The sequence below is a fragment of the Piliocolobus tephrosceles genome, chromosome 8 (assembly GCF_002776525.5).
Source record: "Piliocolobus tephrosceles isolate RC106 chromosome 8, ASM277652v3, whole genome shotgun sequence".
Taxonomy (NCBI): domain Eukaryota; kingdom Metazoa; phylum Chordata; class Mammalia; order Primates; family Cercopithecidae; genus Piliocolobus; species Piliocolobus tephrosceles.
The window spans coordinates 140,209,487-140,230,605 of record NC_045441.1 but is presented as its reverse complement, the minus strand read 5'-3'; the positions used below and the strand labels follow the sequence as shown (position 1 = coordinate 140,230,605).

General features: G+C 52.0%; 2 protein-coding genes across 3 annotated transcripts in view; one reads left to right on the top strand and one right to left on the bottom strand.

Annotated features, from left to right (window-relative positions):
• Positions 1 to 21,119, top strand: part of PRKAG2 (protein kinase AMP-activated non-catalytic subunit gamma 2) — a 321,791-nt gene that overhangs the window by 51,565 nt on the left and 249,107 nt on the right. The gene's annotated exons all lie outside the window — the stretch shown is intronic.
• Positions 13,756 to 15,969, bottom strand: LOC113219715. The gene is given in 5 exon segments (XM_026447013.2): positions 13,756 to 13,933; positions 15,209 to 15,486; positions 15,821 to 15,859; positions 15,861 to 15,914; positions 15,916 to 15,969. Coding segments are annotated over 5 exon segments (603 nt in total).

The window sequence follows — 21,119 nt, the reverse complement described above, 5'->3', positions numbered from 1 at the left end:
TCCACCTTCCACCACCGGAAGCAGCACCATCTCACAGGCCAGCTGCCTCAGGTGCCCAAGCCTGGGCAGCAGGGCCGGCTCACCCTTCCTCTCAGCCTTGCCCTCGTCCCCTGGCCCTCAGCTTTTCACAGTCTCAGCTGTGCAGCCCAGCCCCAAGGGAGCCCCTGGACCTGGGCCACCCACTTGAGCCAGCCTTGTCCCGAGACTGGCTCAGCGCCTCCTCAGGGCCGCGCCTGTCTTTCGCTCCTTTTCACTCCCACAGCGCCTTCACCCAGGCAGCGCTGGGTACGTGGTGCTCAGTCAGTTGATTAAAGGAGGCCTTGGGGACAGTAAAGTCACCCCCGGCCTTCACCCTGGCCTGCTGCCCTCCTGACGCCACCTCATTCCTGGGCTTGAGGCTTCCTGGGGTGGTGGCAGTTGCGCTCTGGCCCCAGTCCTGGTCATAACATCATCCCACCCAGGGGAGGCTACAGGTGTCTGTTTCTGGAACATTCTATGATTTACTTTCTGCCATTTCCGACCTTGCCTTAGGTTCAGAGTCTCTGTATCTCTCCCCAGTGGCAGTTGTCATGGGTGAGTTCCTTAAATGGGCTTCTCTGACACCTGAGTCACACGGCACTGGACCGCACTGGGGTGCCTCCCAGATCCTTGGCTCCCAGCAGCTCCCAGGCCCCGTTTGCCTCCGTAAAACTCAGCATACAGATGTACACATGTGTGCGTGTGTGTATGTGTGTGCGTGTACATACATACATATGGATTTAATCCTCAGTAACTGTGGGGTGGGCATAATTATCAACCCCACTTTACAGATGGGGAAACTGAGGCATAGAGAGGCTAAATGACTTAGCCAAGGTCCCAGCACTGGCAAAGCAAAGCTGGGATTTGAACCTGTAGAGAAAGAGCATCCACTTCAAAGGGCGAGTGGAGGCATTTTTCTCCTTCGTGGCATGCTCAGGACAAGGAATCCAATGTGTCTCAGAGAGGGCTTCTTAGGGGCATCGTTATAGAGGGCAACTTGTGGAAAAAAATTGGTTTTGTGCACCAGTGTGGTTTCTGTTGATTTCCATTAAATTGGGGAGCCTTGTGCATGCTAAACGACAGCTTGGCCTTCTACCACCTGGGCAGCCCGGGGCCTTCTGCTCAGCAGTGCCATTGAAGCTGTTTTAGGTCACAGGCGTTCAGCCCTGGAGCACCTGCCTGAGACTAGCTGGGCTTGTGCTACAGCCTGTCGGCCTTCTGCCAGTGCCAAGCCTGGGCCCAATCCTGGTTCCCAGCTTAAAAGAAAGATCGAGTTGCCATGAGCCTTCCAGAACCTTCTAGAGCTTTCCAGAGCCTTGGCAGTGTGTCTAGGGAACAAAAGAGGAGGATGCTCTAGGGCCTTACAAAATGCAAGGACCCTTCAGTGCCTCTGATTTTTACTTGATCTTGCTTATCTTAGCCTCAGTCTTACTCCTTTCATGAAGTTCTTTTTTAAGACTTTCTTCCAAAGTAGCCCCTTCCTTCTGGAAACTTCTATGGTGGTGGCTGCTGTCCGTGCCACACACGATGCTGTGTGGACCCTCAGCCTGCTTGTTCCCTGTCTCCACAGCTTTCCTTCCGGCCAGGACTGAGGTCCGTGAGGTTGGAGGCTCTTCCACTTTTCTTGGGTCCTAGCAATGCAGCATGAGGCAGATACCTGGCATGGGGGGTTCCTCAAAGTATCCATTGACCTGGAGAGGGGGTGCTTAGACACAGAGTGGGAGTGGCGATAGGTCGCTGAGAGCTGTTAGGGCAGGGTGGGCCTCCGGGTTAGGAGAGAAGCCCGGCTTATTGTTGTTTAAAAAATGGAAGAGGAAAGAAAATGGGGCTTCCCAAGTGCCAAGTGCTTTCTGTTGAAGGTGGCGCTTGTCTCCAGACAGTGGCTCCTGCTTATCAGGTCTGAGGAGCTCTTCCCTTGACTGGCTGTGGACCCTGTGGGAGAAGCGAAGTTGGAGACCACAGAGTGGTGTTCCGAGTAGAGTGTGCCCTGCAGGAGCCACAGGGGCCGGGCCACGGAGCAGTGTTCTCAGTAGAGTGTCTCCTGCAGGAGCCACAGGGGCCAGGCCCCAAGCATCAAAATGATGGAAGTCAAAGGAGCCCACGGCAATGGGTGTGGCGGAGTCATCGTGATGGGGGTAGGAGCGAGGTCAGAGAAGTCCTTGGAAGGACTGAAGCTCTGACAGCTGCTTAAGCCTGTCCCTGTTGAATTTACGCTAAGCCCATCACCACTCCTTTTGGCATGCACCATTTTTTAGAAAAAGGTTCCAGCTGCCGGCATGAATGTCGGGTCCTTCCTCCTCTCACTTCTGCTCCCTGCACACATTGGGCTTGTTCAGACTGGAGTTAGACAAGTCACTGTGGGGTCACGGGACAAAGTCTCAGCTGGTTTCCCAGTGGATAGGCCTATCGCTTCCTTATCAGGTGCTGGCATAAAATCAGGAGCACCTGGTCTTAGCCTTGGCCCTCTAAGGACACAGCCGTGTGACCTTGGGCACATCACTTAAACTGATTGGTCACATATGACTTAGCATTTATAGACCTGCTGGCTTATTGGGTACAGGTGGGTCCCTGACTGGGCAGGTGACACGCTCCGAACCCAAGTCAGCCACCGCAGGAGCTGTGTGCACACTCAGTACACATGGCTCTTCTTTGGACGGAGGGCTCTGGGGCCCCATCCCACATTTGAGGCTCAGGGGACCCTGTGACCTGGGAGCGGTTTTCACCCATAAGGCTCCAGGCAGTAGCCCAAGTATCTCAAGACCTTCAGGTGTTCAGAACTTGGCCTTGAAAGATAGAGAAACTGTTATCCTTTGCGGGGGCTGGTTTGTTTTTGTTTCCACTCCATTAAAATCAGGACACAAGGTCTTAATGACTCCAAATGTCTTTGCAATCCTGCAGCTTTAGAGCTACTAGTTCTGCCTGGATGGAGCTACTCAGGGAGGGGCAGGGTGGCAAACTATTCTCAGCTAATCTCATCTCAGCTCAGCCGCTCAGCAAACATCTGGTTACTTTGGTAAATATTGGCGGTCTCTAGCGACCGGAGGTGGGTGAGGCTGGGTGTCCCCCTGACAGCCTTGGGACTGGTGGTCTGTGACAACTAAAGGAAATCCTAGAGCAGGGTTTGCCAAATCTCTACAGGCGATTTTAGGCGGCAGGCCCAACCTGTTCTTGTAGCTCAGAGGAAGTCTCAATGCTGCCCTCTGGCAGATGCACCCTGAGCAGGACCCAGAGGTGTTAGGATGGGCAGGACTGGTCGAGCTAATCGCAGATGCAGCAGCTGGGTCTGTGGAGGTGGAGGATGCAAACCAACAGCGTCCAGGTCACCAGGGCTGCAGCTGGGTGGGCTGTGGGCCGGCCAGATTCTCTGTCTCTTCATCCAAGGGGGCTGCAGCCTGTGCCGTCCTCCTGACTCACTCTGCACAACACTCATTTTGCCAGGGAGCTGATTAACAAGCCCTCTGCTGTGGATTTCAACAAGGATGTTCACGGCGCAGAGCAGCCCTCTTTGGCACATTGGTTCCCAATCGGGGTATTTCAGAAGCAACCACAGGACGTGGCATATTGTAGAGTTCATGAGTGCAGGGCACTGGCCTCAAGCTGTCGTAGGAATGGGGTTCCGAAGTAAAATGCCACACCGTCTACATCCCACCAGGCCCAGTCAATCTCAAATGCTGGCCCCAGCCAGTGCCATTTCATGCCCCGAATCCCCAGCTGCCGGCTCCTAAGTGAAATAAAAGTGTGGTCAATGAGGCTGGGCCTTGACCCCAGGGGTTTCCCTCTTCTTTCAACTGCCCTGGCCTCTGGCTTTCCCCTGCACAGATCTTGCAGGACGATGAGGGCAGGGACAACATTGGCACGTAAAAGGGGGGTAGAATATGGGCTTTATTGATCAGCGTCTCTGCCCAGGGCAGTTGCCATCAGTCCTTTTACAGATACTCCCTCTGCAGGCTGCCCTGCTGGCCTGGTGCCGAGATTGGCTGTGGACACAGGGTTCTGGGCTCCTGTTGCCACTAGGCCTGCAGCAGTATAGTCCTGCACAGCAGTGCCTCGTCGCAGGGACGTAAGCTTGGCATGCAGCATTTGACTTTTAGGTGAAGGGCTGAGGGCGGCATGGGATTTGGCAAGGATTTGTGCTAGATTTCTGGGATGCTGAGAAATCTAACCCAGGACTGTTATTCGGGGGCTCGGGAGTGGGGCTGGGAGACACGCCTTTTACACATGTGTGCTCATGTATGGCTAGTTTTCCAGGCCACTTACACAGCTCAGGCAGTACCATGTGTCGTTTGAGATTTTCCTGTCACATTTGCCATTTGTAATTCTTTGAAGTCACTGTTTTGACTTGTTATGTAATATCATAAGGCCCCAGTGTCTGGCTCTATCAGGACATACTTGACAGTATCCCATTTCTGCACACTCAGGTGGTACCTGATCCTCTCCGTGTTGCTGCAGACTTTGTTCATTTCGGATGTTATAGGCCGGACCTGTAAAGGGGGACTCTCAGCTTGCGGTGTGTGAGCATCTTCCTCTTATTTTTAATTATGCGAGTAATAAACAAGCATGGGCCACAGAAAAACTAGACGATAAACATAAACAAAAATGAATAAAGGGACAGTGGCCCTGCAGGACGTGCTGTACAGAGCCAGGCTGGGGAGGGGAACATAACTGTGATCGAATCCTGGCTTTGCAACTTGTATGTTCTGTAACCTTTGTGACTTCACTTCTCTGGGCCTCAGTAGACGGTATTTTGTGCAGGTTGAGATAGGATGTGTAAAATACTCAGCACTCAAAATACACTTAAAAAATGAGTTCCAGGAGAGGGGCCTGGTAATAACCTACAGGTGCCAGGGAGGGGCTTTTAGGGGTAGGGCTGGGCTTTCTAGGGATGCCAAGCTCTAGGGTCAGGAGGGTGCCTACATGGGGGGCCCAGGGACCATGAGGCCTGACAGCCTTGGGAAGCTTGGAGGCGTGGAAGGATGACCATGGGCCAGGCTCCTGTGGGCCTGGCAGCCCATGCTGAAGAAGTGGGGTTTGTTCTGTAGATGGCATGGAGCCAGTGAAGGTTTTCTGGTTCTGTTTTGTTATTGCTTTGTCTGGTGCGAAGAGTAATGCCTGAGAAACAGAGTTTAGGAGGATGAATTAGAGCGGTGAGTCAGAGGGGATGTGCCTCAGGAAGGCATTTCCTTTCCACTTCTGATTCTGACAACAGCCCGATGCACCAAAATGGTCTTCAGGCTTTGCTAAGGATCTGTGATCTACTGGGCTCTGTTGTTCAAGACACAGCTGACTCTGCCCTCCAGGGAGAGTAGGTGGAAAGCTCAGAGCCACCTGCATGCGGAGTGCAGTGGAGGTTCTGGAAGCGAGGAGAAATGCAGGTGAAGACAGTGACCGTGTTTGCGGAGGGCAGCTTGCAAGCGGGAGCGGAGTTGTTTATGTTCCTTAATCTCTAATGGATGATCCCAGTCCCTGAGACGTGGAATTGCTGCCGTGAGAACTGCAGCGTCATCACACCCCATAAGTCACTCTCAGACGCTTGTCTCCAAGTGCAGCAAACCTCTGAATCCTTTGGATGACGGTGCCCATTTCCCTGACATTTCCAGCTTTTCCAAGCAAAACCAATTAGGCTTTTTTCCTCAGGCTTGTATGTATGCTTTGGAATAAAGCACACAGAAAATAAAACAGGCCCAGCTCACCCAGCAAGGCTAGTTCCAGAACCAGCAGGAGAAAATACTGAGATTGGCCGGATCTCTGGTCAACCACTTGCATCAGTGCCCATGGGGCTGGCCGCAGGCTGCAGGCGGTTTGGCCCTTCGAGCTTCGCCAAATGGCGCCAGCTTTCTGCTAAACCTCAGGTTGATGCTAGCACTGCCCTCTGGTTCCAGAATAATCCCGCACATCCCAAGATGATGCTTATTTCTGTCCTGATGCTTGTTCATCCATGGTCCCAACAGCAGCCCTGGGAGGTGTGCGGAGCAAGCATTTCCACTCAGCTTGGTTTTTCAGAGGAAGACCTCAGGTTCAGAGAAATGACTGAGCCAGGACTTGGACTGGGTTTGTTGACACAGAATATTAGTGCCCTGGTCTGAAAGAGACCTGAGGAACATCACATAACACATGGCTCATTCTACAGACAAAAAAAGAGTTTCTGCTTAAAATGGCCTGCTGAGGTAGGCGACGCCAGAGCTCAGGCTTGTGAGTTCCTGGAGCTATCTGGCCATGGCGCTCCAGGCCTGTGATTTGTCAGGTCTCCGGGTGGACAGCTGATGGACCATGACTGCCTGGTACCCTCCTGGGCTGAAAGTGACCTTAAGAAAGCTTCAGACTTCCAACCCTTATAGAAGTCCCCCCAAGTCCCAGCTGACTCAGCTGCCTTTTTGTCCATGAGTCTTAGTAGACGGCCATGCAACGTCCTTCTGTCCCCTCTCGGAAGCCTTCCTGCATATATCATCCACATTAATCTTTTTCCACCTTGTGCTGCCATCACCCTTACCTGAATAACACATTTGCCTTTGAGTCATAAGCTCGTGGAAGAAGCCTCCTTGTCTTGAATACCTGCAGGAACAGGTCACTTGATATCTTTGGAAGCAATTCCTCCACTGCTGAGAAGTTCAAGTCTTGAGCAAGTTTTATTTAATGAGGGACATGGTGGGGTTCTGAAATGGGGACCCTCATTTTCTCCTAACAATTCAAGCTCATTTTCTGCCCCACCAGCTTGTACATCCTTAGAGCCTGTTTTCAGGTCACCTGGGATTTGTTGTAATCAGGTACAGGAAGATATGCAGACTCAGGAATGAGTGTCACAAAGGAAGGAACTGATGATGCTGACAGATCCCTGGAAGCAGGAGGCTTGGCACACCACTGCCGCGTGGGGAAGCACCGGGGTTGGGCAGGAGGCGGAGGGAGCAAGAGGGAGATGCGGGCAAGAGCCTTTATTGTGGTTTCTGTGAAGAATTTTAGGGGACTGTGGGTACAGGGGCTGTCCCTAGCTGTCTGGTACCTGCCCTGTGGTGATTAGGGTAGTGGGTGGTGGCCCAGGGTGTGAGAGCCCCCAGGAGGAGGCGAGGAGGGGGTCTGTGTGGGTTGGCTTGCATAGCAAAAGCAAGCTCACAGGTGAGTTTCTTCCTATCTCCAGGAATTGCCCAGCCGTGGGAGCGCAGTCCCTCCAGGATCAGCAAGGCGCCAGGTATCAAAGCATCAGAATATAGAAAACCAGAGACATGGCTGATACGGGCAGAGACCATGTTGTCTCCTGGATGATGTCTGTAGGCCGTCTGGTTGGAGTTGGGGGAATGAATTGTAGATGGGGACTTCACTGGCAGAGCCTTTTGGAAAGCCTCACCCATCCTTCTGGCCAGAGTGGGGAGAAACCCTCATTCTTTATACTCCGAGGACAGGACTCCCCAGGGAGTTCAGATTTCTGAAGCCTTTGCCTGAAGTTAGATGGGAACAGTGCAGGGGTTGTGCTGGCCAGAGGCCCTAGAGCCCAGAGCTGTCCACTGCTGCATCATCGGCCTCTGCTCCTGCCTCCCTCCATCCTGCTGCCTGTCTTTTTAAAAGCTCTGGTCCAGCCCTCCCTCCTGCTGGCTTGCCGTGTGGTAAGGAGTTTCCTCCCCAGCAGCCCCTGACACAGGTGGGAATGACAGTCTGCTGCAGTCCCATCAATGAGGGAATCTGCCCGAGCTCTGCCTGCATTTTGAGCAGCAAACCAGCTCCAGCCACCAAGACCGCTGCCTGTGCTGTCTTAGGCCAGCCCATGCTGTCTGCCAGCCGCTTGTTGCGCTGCCTTGGGGACTGGGAACACACCCAGCCCCAGTCCCCATCTGTTGCAGACATGCAGTGGCAGCGGCTCAGAGCACAGCCGAACCCTAGAAACTGCCTGTGCTGAAGGGGCTGGGAAACCCCTTCTCTGATGGGCCTTTGGAGTGAAGCAGCAGGATTTGTCAGAGCTGGGAGTGCCGCCCGTCCCCGCCACTCGCATCCTGCCATCCAGCAGCTTACAAGCCTGCACTGCTTCTTAACATCTGGAAGAGAGGACCTCCAGGACCCCTTGGGGCTGAGTAAGCAGACCTGCGGGAGCTGGCTTTCTAAATGCGTGGTGATTGTGCATCCCTGGGTGTGTGCTTTTCCCCTCACGATGCTTTGTCTCCTTGGTGTGCAAGACTGATGCTGAATTGTGGCTTTGTTCTCCACGAGCCTCTTATTAAATCAGATACCCCAAGGCTGAACAAAATGTTCCTTCTCTCCACGGCAGCTGTATGTTTTCTCCTTACATAACTTTTTCTTGGTGATTTAAAGAGCATCACTAGTGAAGGTGGTACGTGTGTGGGCGTGTTCAGCTCCATCCCTCTCTGAGTCTGTCTCTCCTCCCCTGCCAGGCTGCCAGGCTCAGCAGAGCTGCTGCACACACTGGGTCCTGGGCACCGGGTCTCCTCCCTGCCTTCCCACCCTGGCTTGAATTCCCCTTACTGGAGCTGAAATCTTAATGAAGTTGTCATTCTCGGCCAGGCCTTGCCTTTCCTGAGCCATCACTTATTACATTTGGCCCAAACGGAAAAGACTGGGGGTGATGTGGGGGCTTTGGGGGTGGCCCACCATTTTCTGGGGACTCTCTTGACCCCGTAGACATTGAAGGGTATCTTGGCCTCCTGCAGATCGTGGAGCCCAACAGCTTACTTGTTGCTTGCTGAAGTTGTGGGGAGTCCACTGAAAAAGCAGATGGGAGGGGGGGGTGGTGAGAGGAAGGGAAGGAAGAGAAGATGGTAGATGGCCTCCTCAATGACTGAACCGTGGGCCGTCTGCACTGTCTGGTGGAGAGGAGGAGGGGGAGGCTGGGAACCAGAAACCCTAACTGTTGAGTGAATTTGCAGCAACAAGTAGAGCTGCGGGCTGGAAAGTGCTAGATTCGGAGCTCACCCAGTATCCCTCTTCTCGCCCTCCACTGACATTGATGCATGGCACTTTGAGTGAGCCATGTCCTTTTTTTTTTTTTTTTTTTTTTCATTCCTTACAATCGCCTTCCATAAGCCAGAGGCTGTCTGTCTGCTTCAAGTCTGTGATTCAGGGTCCTTGAGTCCTGGTGATTGGGAGTGACCTAGGGGTCACTCGACCCTCCTCCTGGGGGGGAGGCTTGATTCTGTGCATCTGAATTTTCAACCCAGGTGGAGAGCAAAGGTGATAGTAAACAACCGAAGCCTGAGCTAGCAGGGAATCCAGCGTTGACGGCGTGACGGATTGTAGGTGCTGGAAGATGGGGAGAGGCCTAGGGATACAACCAGGATGCAGGCAGGAGGCCCCAAAACATAAATTGAGAATTCGGGGACTGCTAGGTGTGAATAGGTGAGAGTAAGTGAGAGGGGGAAGCTCCCTGGGATGCAATCAGAGTAAGCCGGCACCCTGGGGCTCCACACGCCCTGGGCAGGCTCTGACTCCCCAGAGAGGCCTCACCGTAGGCCTCTTAGGTCTGGGGGCTTCTCACCTTCCAACTGCTTCCCCAGCTTGCATGGAAACTTCCAAGGACTAGAGAAATCTCAGGTGGTTTTTTTTCAGCCCAGCAGTAGTAGACCTTGAGAGGCACACACTTATAAAGAGGAAACTGAGGGTTCAGTGGTTAAATTCAGTGAATATAATTGAAAATCTAAAATATTTAATCTTCTTTGCCTAAAGTCACAAAGGGATTCAGCTGGAAAGAGAAGCCAGGTGTCCTGCGGTCCAGCCTGGTCTTTTGAAGTCGGGAGTGGGGTGGGTGGTGGAGGGGAATGGAGGCTGGTGGACTGAGGTTGGGTGGACCCAGTCCCTAAGCCTGGTCTTTGTGTTTGTTATCCCAGCTCTGGCTTCTCTTCAGGTCCTGTCCCAGGGTGAAATTAAACATCAGCACTCTAGCAGAACAAACTCTTGAGTCCTGTGTCCCAGGCACTGGCCTTTCCAACAAGAGGAAGATGCTTGACCTCCTCACTTGATAGTGTTGGATAACCAGGGGTCATTGGAACTGCGGGTTCTAATTTTGTGTTATTCTTTCAGCTCAGCTGTTAACTAATAGAATCCATCTTGGATTTATCCAACTCCCTCACAGCGCTCTTTCAAACTATTGATCTTTTTCTTCCTTTAAAAGTATTCAGGTCCTGGCCAGGCGTGGTGGTTCACGCCTGTAATCCCAGCACTTTGGGAGGACGAGGCGGGTGGATCACAAGGTCAGGAGATCGAGACCATCCTGGCTGACATGGTGAAACCCTGTCTCGACTACAAAAAAATTATCTGGGCGTGGTGGCAGGCACCTGTAGTCCCAGCTACTCGGGAGGCTGAGGCAGGAGAATGGCGTGAACCTGGGAAGCGGAGCTTGTAGTGAGCCAAGATTGCGCCACTGCACTCTAGCCTGGGCAACCGAGCGAGACTCCATCTCAAAAAAAAAAAGAAAAAAAAAAGTATTCAGGTCCCTCCTCCCACGAGATGCCCCACAGACCAGTCTCACCACACCCCCTTCTAACAAACCCCCTTACCTCCTCTCAGACTCAGCCCGGGCCTAACAAAGGTGAATGCCTGTACTTTTATGCATTACTTTGTATTAAGTTGTGTTCAGTTCTTGTCGGTAGATTCAATTGATGAATCCTAATGCAGTCAGGTAGGGGTCTTATTTTCTTAGAAGGATCTGTCTCCACGATACCTCTTGCACTGCTGTTAGCTGTCTGTATTGCATATTTTGGTAAATATTTATTGATTGATTAGGCATCTGGCACCATGTGTGGCAATTTCATGAATGTTAATTATTATAATTTTCATGATGATCCTGGGAGATTTCCCTTTTATACAAGGAAATTGAGGCTCCATGAATTTGAATAATGTACTGAGATTGCATAACCAGTAAATGGCAAACTGGAGCTCAAACTCAGGCCCTCAGACAACGCCAAAGTTGTCCCTCCGACTGCACTTATGAGCCACATGGCAAATTGTCTGGTAGTGAAAACTTGCCTTTAGCTCTTGTCGGGGGCTGGTGACTTAGCAGGAAACCTAGGTTGGAACCACAGGCAAGTGGCTCGTTCAGGGTTTGATACCTTCCCTCCCTTCCTAGTGGGCAGACTTGTCCTGAGGCCTTAGCAGCCCGGCACCAGTGGGACAGTGCACTGACCTGTCATCAGCCGTGCACACCTGTCAGCTCTGCCCACTTTCCAGCCAAGCCTTTCATCAGCCTGAACCAAACATCCTTCCCAAAAGTGTGAGTTAAGACCCTGGAGTCCTAAAAGGGTTTAATGTGAGACTGCAAAGCTCTAGACTCAATTACTAAAATCTGAGTTAAGAGAAAAATAGAATGGAATCAAAAGCACGTGATGCCCAAGAACTGGGGGTGTTCCTTCTTCACTCCAGAGGCCTTGGCCCCAAGAACTGGGGGGTGTTCCTTCTTCACCCCAGAGGCCTCGTGGCCTGGGCCTGGCAGAGCATTCTGCTGTTCACCCCCTGGCTACCATGGGCAAATCATTTCCTTCTCCTGAGCCTGATTTTTCTTCTAAGAATGGAGACAGTACCTGCCTCACAGGACTAGGGGGCAGCTGCCAGCACATAATAGATGCTTAATAAATAGGAGGTCCCTTTCTTCAGGTGAGCCTTCAGCTGTGGCCTGTCCTGGCAGAACCCAGCAGAACACCTTCTAAAGCAGTGGGAGCAACTGAGTTTTTGGTGGAATTCTCCAGGTCTTAGCACTTTGATTATTCATCAGGCGACCAGGGCCAGAGGGCTCTGGGTTCCGCAGGGTCCCTGTAGTTCCCTTGCTGCTCCAATCCCATCTGTCCTAGCTGGTGGTTCTGCCCCACCTGTCACACATGGACAGGGTCTGCCCTCTCCGCCACCTGGGGTCCCATGGTGGTTCTGCTACTGCCACCTTCTGCAGGTCACTGGGCATGTCCATATGGTCTTCCTCGATCATAAATCTCCTCCTCGGTACCCCGTGCACCTCTCCCCCTGTGCTCTGGCACAGGGGAGGTAGGGAGAGAGCAGAAGAAAAGCAAAGCCAGACTTAGGTGTTTGTTTTGATTTTATTTTGTGGGCAAGGTATGTGGTGGCATTTTATTGTTTAATGTCTGCTTTTAGGGAGTCTGCCATCTGCCTGGTGATAATGGCTGCAGCTCCTTAGTCACCAGCAAGCTAGAGCCTGGCTGTGCAGATTCCAGTAAATAAGATAACAGACGCTCGGCGGGGCTGCGGGGACAGAGCAGCCCATGGGCTGCAGGCGCTGCCAGGAGTTGCCCCACTGCTGTGTTGTGAGGGTGGCAACTTTAGGGGGTTCCAGGCAGCCCAGGGCGGGCCCTCTGGGCAGAGTGGAGGGCTGTGGAGTTGGGGGCCCCTGTTCTTCCCCAACTTGGCTTTCCTTTCCTTTTTGGTCATGGGCTCTTAGAGTCTGGGGGCTCCTAGGACGGGGTTTTGCTGGTGCTCGGAGACAGAACCAGCTGCAGAATCAGGAGCTGAGGACAACGAGAAGCAGCACCAAGCCTCTGAAACCTTGTGGGCTTTTCTTTTCTCACAACCCAAACAGCTGATGTTTTCGACCTTAAATGAAGATGTTCTTGCTTTGCAAGCTGCGTTGGCCAAGTCACATTCAGAATCGTGTTTTAACTGGGGGTGGAATTGCAGCTGACAAATGTGAGCATTTGGGGGTGCTCTAAGGCTTTTCTAGAAGGTCTAGGGTCCACTTGCGTGTTGTCAGAAGGGAGAACTGGGGTGGCTTGTGTTAGCGAAAAAGTGGGAAGGAAACAAAATATTATCTTCACTTGGTGTAAAGAGAGTGCACAAGACTCCAGGTAACCTGGGGCCAGTGAGCAGCACCTTCCGTGGACCGTGGTAGGTGTGGGGCTCTTTCTCGGGGCCCATTGCTGTGGCTCGTACCCTGCCTGTGGCTCCAGGGTGGCTGACCTGGAGGCTCTGGCACTCTCCCGAAACCGTAGCCATCAGATGATTAGATCCTGCCCTCCCGTTCCATTCATCAAAGCCGGGAAATGTGCAGAGACACTTTTAGAAATATTTTCACCAATAAGCATCTGAAGGGTGATTACTACGTATCCAAACAAATAGGTAAGAATGATAACCTTTAACTGCTATTCCCCAGATTCCCCGAGGTTTTCTAGTACCTAAGGCCTTCCCGCCACAACTCTGGCAGGAAATAGGTAGCTCTTCGAAGGTGAGCTTTCTGGATAACGGAGCTTCCCCCTGATAAACGGTGCTTGATTTGGGCTCAGCCCGGTCAGCGCTGCCACGTCAGAGTTGAGTGAGCTGGCGGGGAACCTGGAGTATCCTTGGAGTGGGTGTTTGCATCTGAAGAGCAAGCAGGAATGACATGCTTTTAACAGAAGACCAATGTGAAGGCAACGTTCCTGTGCTGAGAAGACCGGTGGGAGGACCCTGCAGTGAGGGCCCGCCAGAGTCCCCTCGAAGCTCGCCAGGTAGAGCGGCCACCATGACCCTGGAATGAGGCCCATTCTGACACCTGCTGTGGAATGCGAGAGTTTCTGGATGATCCCCGCTGCTGATTCTGCACCCATCTCGGGGTAGGGGTATGAGGGAAGGGCTAGGCTGGCCTAGGGATTCACCTGTTTTGAAAGCAGAATTGTTCAGATTCGAGAAGCCCACTCGCCCCTCTTGGGATTTGCCCTTAATGTTAGGCCAAGACCCAAGCCAGGCATTTATGCAGGATGGCCAAGCCTGGCTGGGAGCCAGCTGTAGGCATCTGCCACCACCCCCTCCCTCTGAGTCACCCCACACTCATCTGCGCAAGGCGTAGAGCCCTGAGACGTGCTCACTGGCATCTTCCAACACGAACTCCACGGGGAAGACTGGAAGGAAGGGTGGCCCTGGAGTGGATGGCGGGGAGCGCGGGAGAGAGTTGTGCTCCCAGCAGGCCTGGGTCTGGGCCTGGGCGTGAGGACCTTTAAGAGCCCCACTGGGGCGTTAGGATAGCCAAGGCTTAGGATAGCCTTGGATGCTGGCCCAGGCCCCTCGGGGGTCTCACAGGCTGCAGGACTTGCAGCTGCTCTTCCCTGGCTGCCTGGAGGCCGAGCCTCAGGCCGCGCGGCCATCTGTCGTGGTTCGCCTCTGAGGAGAGTCTTGGGAGGGGCTTTCTGAGGCTTCTTTTTTTTTTTCCCCGTTCACCTTCTCAAAGCCTGACTTGATCTATGAAAACCATCTCCCTACTTTCTCCTGAGTGGGGAGAAAAGATGTCAATGGGTGGCCCAGGGCCCCTCGTGTTTCTCCAAATTCCCCGCAACCTGCACTAGACTCCCTTGTTACAGCACACATTCCTGGGTCTTGCCCACCTGCTGAATGCGCGTCACCAGGCACTCAGCTGTGCCTTGTGTGCACTTCAGACTGGCTTTGCAGGAGAGAGGCCTCCTGTTTCCCTGCTGTTCTTTTATCTGAAGAGCAAGATCATTGGCCTTCTTGCCTACAGTCCAATTGGTCATTGAGTCTAGCAGTTTCCCACCGAATCAGTTTCACCTATGAAGAGAGATAAGTAAATCCTTGTGCAATTAAAAAAAAAAAAAAAAAAAAAAAGAATCTGCAGAGCATGATGATCCCAACGATCCCAAATGCCAGGGCACTGCAGTTCAGCCAGCTACACCTTGTCTGGAATACTGTCAACAAACTAGAGTCCTGCCAGATGCACTTGACAATGAAATCAACCTGAGCATCACCCAATCTCTGGCGCTGGACTCAGTTGCCACCACTTTGACAAAGTCTGGAGTGCAGTGAGTGAGGACACTAGGTGATGGGTGGGGAGCCCAGCCCACTGTGGCCAGAGTTCCTCACGTTTAAATATCCGCTGTCTTCTTGCTGCAGGGCGGTCCCTGTACTTACCTGGGCAGAGGGAAGGCATAGTTTGTAGGGAGGGGTTCGGAAATTATGGCTCCAGGCCCTTCCCTCCTCCAGGCCCTTCCCTCGTGTCCCGGGTTCCCACTACAGGCTTCCGCCGACTTTTCTTCACCAAGTGATTTTTCTGTTTGGCCGTCGTCTCCACCGCATCCAGATTTATCTCTTCTCTCCTGTAGGCCTTTTGGGTCTTCTTCGGAGAGTAGCTAATCCAATAACCCGCCAAGTCAGAGAAGGGTTTGGATGCACAAGTTCTCTCTCTTGGCTTCCTTTGAAATGCTGCCCTGACCCAAGTGAGGGGCCCGGGAATAGGCAGTGGAAACGGTTGTGTAGGTTTGGGACATCACACCTGCTGGGACTTACCTGTTGGAGAAACTGGGCTTCTGGTGGCGAACAAATCATTCTTCCTGCCTCCGTGGCAACCGTGCATCTAAGCTGGGTTCTGGAAGGCGCAGTGCTGGCCATTTCAGATCACAGGTTGGGAAGAAGGGGCACTGTGCCCGATCTGATAGGTGTAACACGCCATGGTGCTTTGGCACCAAGAGGCCAATTGAAACAGGAGAGTTTTAGAGAATAAAGTGTGACTATCACCCACAGCACAGCTGCTTCCTGAAAATTCCGCTCCCACTGCATGAAAAAGCACATGGAGTATTCCAGGATTCTTAATATAGGCATTTTCCCACGTTCTGTAGATTGCTTGTTTTTCTTTCCCTACCCCATGGGTCTGTGGTAGTTGACTGGCTACTTTTTGGTCAGCTTTATTGAGGTATAATTTACATATAATGCCCCTCGATTGACAGTATACAATTAGGTGCATTGTCGTAAATGTGCACAGTCATGTGACCACCGCCACGGTGTGATCTGGAACATTTCGGCCGCTCCAGAAGGTCCCTCTGACCCTTTACAGCCTCTGCCCTCCCCCACCTCCACCTTAAGACTTGAGGGTGGGTCCATGTCTTACGTTTGTATATCCCATGCCCAGCACAATTCCGAACCCAGTGTGGACACAAGTGATGTTTAAATGAGTACATTAGGAGCCTTGGCTTTTTGTTTTGTTTTTTTCCAAGGCTGGAGTGCAATGGTGCAATCTCGGCTCACTTCAACCTCCATCTCCCAGGTTTAAGCGATTCTCGTGCTTCAGCCTCCTGAGTAGCTGGGACTTCAGCATGCACCACCATGCCCGGCTTACCTTTTGTTGTTTTAGTAGAGATGGGGTTTCACCATGTTGCCCAGGCTGGTCTTGAACTCCTGAGCTCAGGTGATCCACCTGCCTCAGCCTCAAAGTCCTCGGGTTACAGGTGTGAGCCACTGTACCCAGCCAGTTCTGGCATATTTTAAAAATCCTCCCAAGACTCCTCTCTCCTTCCATTGATCCTAAGTTTTGAAAGATTGTCCACCCAAGCATTTGTTAATTAGTAATTTCTTCATTTAGTCACTCACTCCTGGTACCAGGCTTCCTGATCAGCATGAGATAATCAGCGTGACCGAAGTTGATAACATTCCAGCTGAAAGCAGAGACTTGCTGTTCTCGTTTGCCTATGCAGTCACGGGTGAAATGTGCAATTTCCTTTCCACTCCTTGAGCACTGCGAGACCTTCCATTGTTACTTTCGGTTATCTCTCACCCTAGACCAGAAATCGCCAGCCTTCATCACTGGCCTCTGCCTTTTTCTTTTTTCTTTTAATAATAAATGAGGAAGTTAGCCCTTGAGCAATTTAGGAGCTCACCCGAGAGCACCCCAAAAGGCTTGAAGTTTACAGGGATTTTTCTCTGTCCCAAACTGTTTCTCGTTGTTGTAGTTGTTGAGATGGAGTCTCGCTCTGTCGCCCGGGCTGGAGTGCAATGGCGCGATCTCGGCTCACTGCAACCTCCACCTCCCGGGTTCAAGCGATTCTCCTGCCTCAGACTCCCGAGTAACTGGGACTACAGGCGGCCACCACCACGCCCAGCTAATTTTTGTATTTTTAGTAGAGACAAGGTTGGCCAGGCGGGTCTAGAACTCCTGACCTCAGGTGATCAGCCCGCCTCGGCCTCCCAAAGTGCTTGGACTATAGGCAAGAGCCACTGTGCCCGGCCTGTCCCAAACTGTCACCAAGGATTTGATGTGTCCCTTCATTCTGCCTTCCTGAGCTTCCTTTCACTTGTACATTGGGGAAGGATCTTGGCAAACCTGAGGGTAAGGTGGAATCTGCCTCTTTCCTCTCATCAAATCTCTGAGAAGGAAGCCTCTGTGGGATCCCAGGGTTCAGGAATTATAGCATGTTGCCCCTAAACTCAGCGAAGTATTTTAAAGTGATAACTCATGTTTTCCAGATGAGTCCCAGGCATCACAGCCATGTCTTCGTTAACTCATATGTGTTTCTATACTTCTATATGCTAACTCATTTTCCAGTAGGAACTCCTATGATTCCCAGCTTTTAGATTAAAAAACAGAGAAATGAAGTAACTTTCCAGGGTTACATAGTCACAAGATCACCTATTGCTACATAGCAAACCACCCCAAAACTTAAAAATATGATTTGAAATCATCTTTCATGGATTTAGGGGTCATCTGGCTCAGCTGAGTTCTCACTGGGGGTTTCTCCTATTTGAAAAGTCAGGTGGCGGCTGAGCCTGGCTCATCCTAGAGGCTCCTTCACTCTCATATTGGGCCCCTGGGCTGGCTGTGCAGCTCTTCCTCCATCCGTGCGGCCTCTCCATGTGGCTGGCTTGAGCTTCCTGATAACATGGTGGTCTTGGTGCAGATTCCTAACGTGGCAGCTGGTTTTACCCATGGCAGACATTACAAGAGATCCAGGAGGAACTGCGAGGTTCCTTCTCACCTAACCCAGAAGTCAGCTGGTGTGGTTTCTGCTGCGTTTCTGTTGAGCACAGCTACCCAAACTCAAGGATGGAAGAACAGATTCACCCACTCAACAGGAGACAGCATATGTACGCAGGGAGGGACCACATTCCTAGTGGCTGTCCTGAGGACCACTCACGCCATGGAGCCCCCGTGCCCGCCATGCCTTGAGCTGCTTCCGCAACAGCTTTCAGACTTTGACAGCCACACGAGGAACTTCACATCATGACCTATTGGATATTCACCTCCCAGAAAACTCCTGGAGCTCTGGTTTTGTTCCATGAACAGCAGCCGCAGCAAACCCTGTGTGTCCTCAGTGGGTTTTATGACCTATGTCCTACTTGCAGTTTGAGAAGCAGTTCACACGATGCTACCTCAAGTGCCAACTCTGTGCTGCGATGGAACACCACAGACTAAAGAAAACAAATGTCAATTTGGGTTACACAGATGCCACTTCTCACCAACCCAGCAAAAGCCCAGCCCAGTGTTCAATGTTCATTCCTTTCTCCAGGCTGGACACGCAGGTAGCCTGGGGAGAACTGACCTACTGTGATCTCTTGACTCTGCCCTTTAAGCCTTGAAAATAGGGCAGTGCAGAGTAAGAGGGGGCCAGGTGGGCTGCGGGGAGTATCCCCCAGGTAGCTTCGGTTTCCCTCCACCTGTGGAGTTCCCCTTTCTTCTTCATGGACCTCTCCAAAGGCTGTCTCCCAGATTCATTTGAAAACAGGTCTTTGGGAAATGTTGGCACCCTTGGCCATCTGGAAGGTCAGAGTCCACTCACTTTGGGTACAAAGACCTGGGACGGGGCAGCCTCGTGTTGTACAAGCAAGGGGAGGTGTCCCTGGGCCTCATGAGTGCAAAGGGCAGAGAGGTTCATGATCCAGGGGGCTTCCAGGATCCGCTGGTGAGAACCAAGAGTGAAGCCAGAAGCTGTGGCAGTGCCGGGGATGAACTACACAAAGGGGATGGTCCTCTGGCTCTAGGGATGTCCTCCAGGATCTGACCCAGAACCTTCTGCGCTTTCTCCATGAGAAAGAAAGTTTCCAAACCCTTCTGACAGATGTAGGTGACACACGCGGAGGCCACACTCAGGGGTTTCCTCCTGCCTCTCAGCAGCCACCAGGCCCTGCAGAGAGGCCTGGGCTGCACGGGGACTGCATCCTGCACACAGGACAAGAGTCAGGGACACCTCAGTGACCAGGCCCTGCTCACGGAGGGGTCCAAACTCTGTCCTAAGAGATGATGACTTTTAACCCCATTCCTAGGACATGAGATGCAGGCTTTTTGCTTTTCCTTTTTTTGGAAAAACAAAGCCACAAACAACCCCCTGTTTTTTGTACCTGACTCCCCGCTGGCGCAGCAGCTGATCTGGAAGTCTCTCCTCCTCTGGTGACTCTGGCCTCACATCTCAGCAGTTTTCTTCCCTCTCCTCCTTATGTAACAAGCCCCTCTAAAACAGAATGAGTTTCTTGGCAACAAAACACCAAAAAATAAGAAAATCTAGCAAATTCCCTTGTTTAGGTTCATTAGCGCCATGGTTTGCAGCCTTGAATCCCCAACCAAGAAACTCAAGCTTTTCTGCACCACGTGGTCTCCCGCAAAGAACCAGCTGCCCAGTGAGCCCTGTGAGGGGTCCTCTAGCCCCAGACATTCTGAGGCCACCTGGTGCCTGCAGCTGGTCCCTGGCCTCCATCTGGGGCCCTCTGTACTTGGTCGTCATTGTCCCAGCCTGGGGGGCCAAGGGCCTGGGCCTGAGAGATGGGGACCTGGGTTCTCAGACCCTTCTCCCGGCTTCCTTGCTGCCCAGCCCCAGCAAGGTGTTTCATCTCCGAGTGTCTCTAATCTCATTTATCTTCTTGGTCTGAGCGCTGAGCCTCAGACCGGATCCCACTGATCTTCTGACCCTGAGCCTGGGAGCATGACATGCACCTTCCTCTGTGTTCTAGAAGGACCTGAAGCCATGGACACAGGAAGAATTGACCTCTCCAGCTCCCGTTTCCTGGTGAACCTATGACCTTCAGCGTCTCCGAGGAGCTGGGTGGGTGGTACGGGCCTGGCATGATGGGCAGTTGATGGGCAGATGAAACTGAGGCCATCCCTGGCCATTTGCTGCTATTGCTTTTTAAAAATTTAGTGGATTTTACTTCTGAGCAGTTTTAGGTTTACAGAACAATGGAGCAGAAAGTACAGAGGGTGCCCATCTGCCCCTCCCTGACCCTGCAGTCCCCATGCCAATTTCTCCTGTTGTTCGTGTCTTGCATTATGGTGGCACGTCTGTTACCATTGAGCTTCTATTGATACCTTCCTATTAATCGAAGTCCATAGTCGACCTTAGGGCTCACTCTTGGTGTTGTACATTCTGTGGGTTTTGACAAATGTGTGATGTTGTGTGTGTGATGTTGTGTGTCCACTATTACACTCTCATGCAGAGCAGTTTCATCGCCCTAGAAATCCCCTGTGCACCACCTGCCCATCCCTCCCTCCCTCACCCAAGCCCTGCCTGCCATCACTTCCTTCGGCATTTGTCCTGCCACTGTCCTGGAACTGCTCGTGCCCTGGAGCCTGAGCACAGGCTGTATCCACCAGGTGGCAGTGACCAGCGCAGCCCTGGCGCCCACCTGGATGTGTTCGAAGGAGTGTCGTTGCAGTGCTAGGAGGAGGGACAGCCTGGAACAGAATCTGTTGGGAAGGCCCTGGAGGAGCTGGAGGGGTAGAGTCTAGACACCTCCTGTCTCAGAGGAGGAAACTGATGACCAGAGATGCGAGGTGACTTTCAAATGACACAGCTCGTTAGCTAGCAAGGCTAATAAAGAAGAAAAGAGAGAGGAATCAAATAGACGCAACAAAAAATGATAAAGGGGATATCACCACCGACCCCACAGAAATACAAACTACCATCAGAGAATACTATAAACACCTCTACGCAAATCAACTAGAAAATCTAGAAGAAATGGATAATTTCCTGGACACGTACACTCTCCCAAGACTAAACCAGGAAGAAGTTGAATCCCTGAATAGACCAATAGCAGGCTCTGAAATTGAGGCAACAATTAATAGCCTACCCACCAAAAAAAGCCCAGGACCAGATGGATTCACAGCTGAATTCTACCAGAGGTACAAGGAGGAGCTGGTGCCATTCCTTCTGAAACTATTCCAATCAATAGAAAAAGAGGGAATCCTCCCTAACTCATTTTATGAGGCCAACATCTTCCTGATACCAGCCTGGCAGAGACACAACAAAAAAGAATTTTAGACCAATCTCCCTGATGATCATCGATGCAAAAATCCTCAATAAAATACTGGCAAACCGGATTCAGCAGCACATCAAAAAGCTTATCCACCATGATCAAGTGGGCTTCATCCCTGGGATGCAAGGCTGGTTCAACATTCGCAAATCAATCAACGTAATCCAGCATAT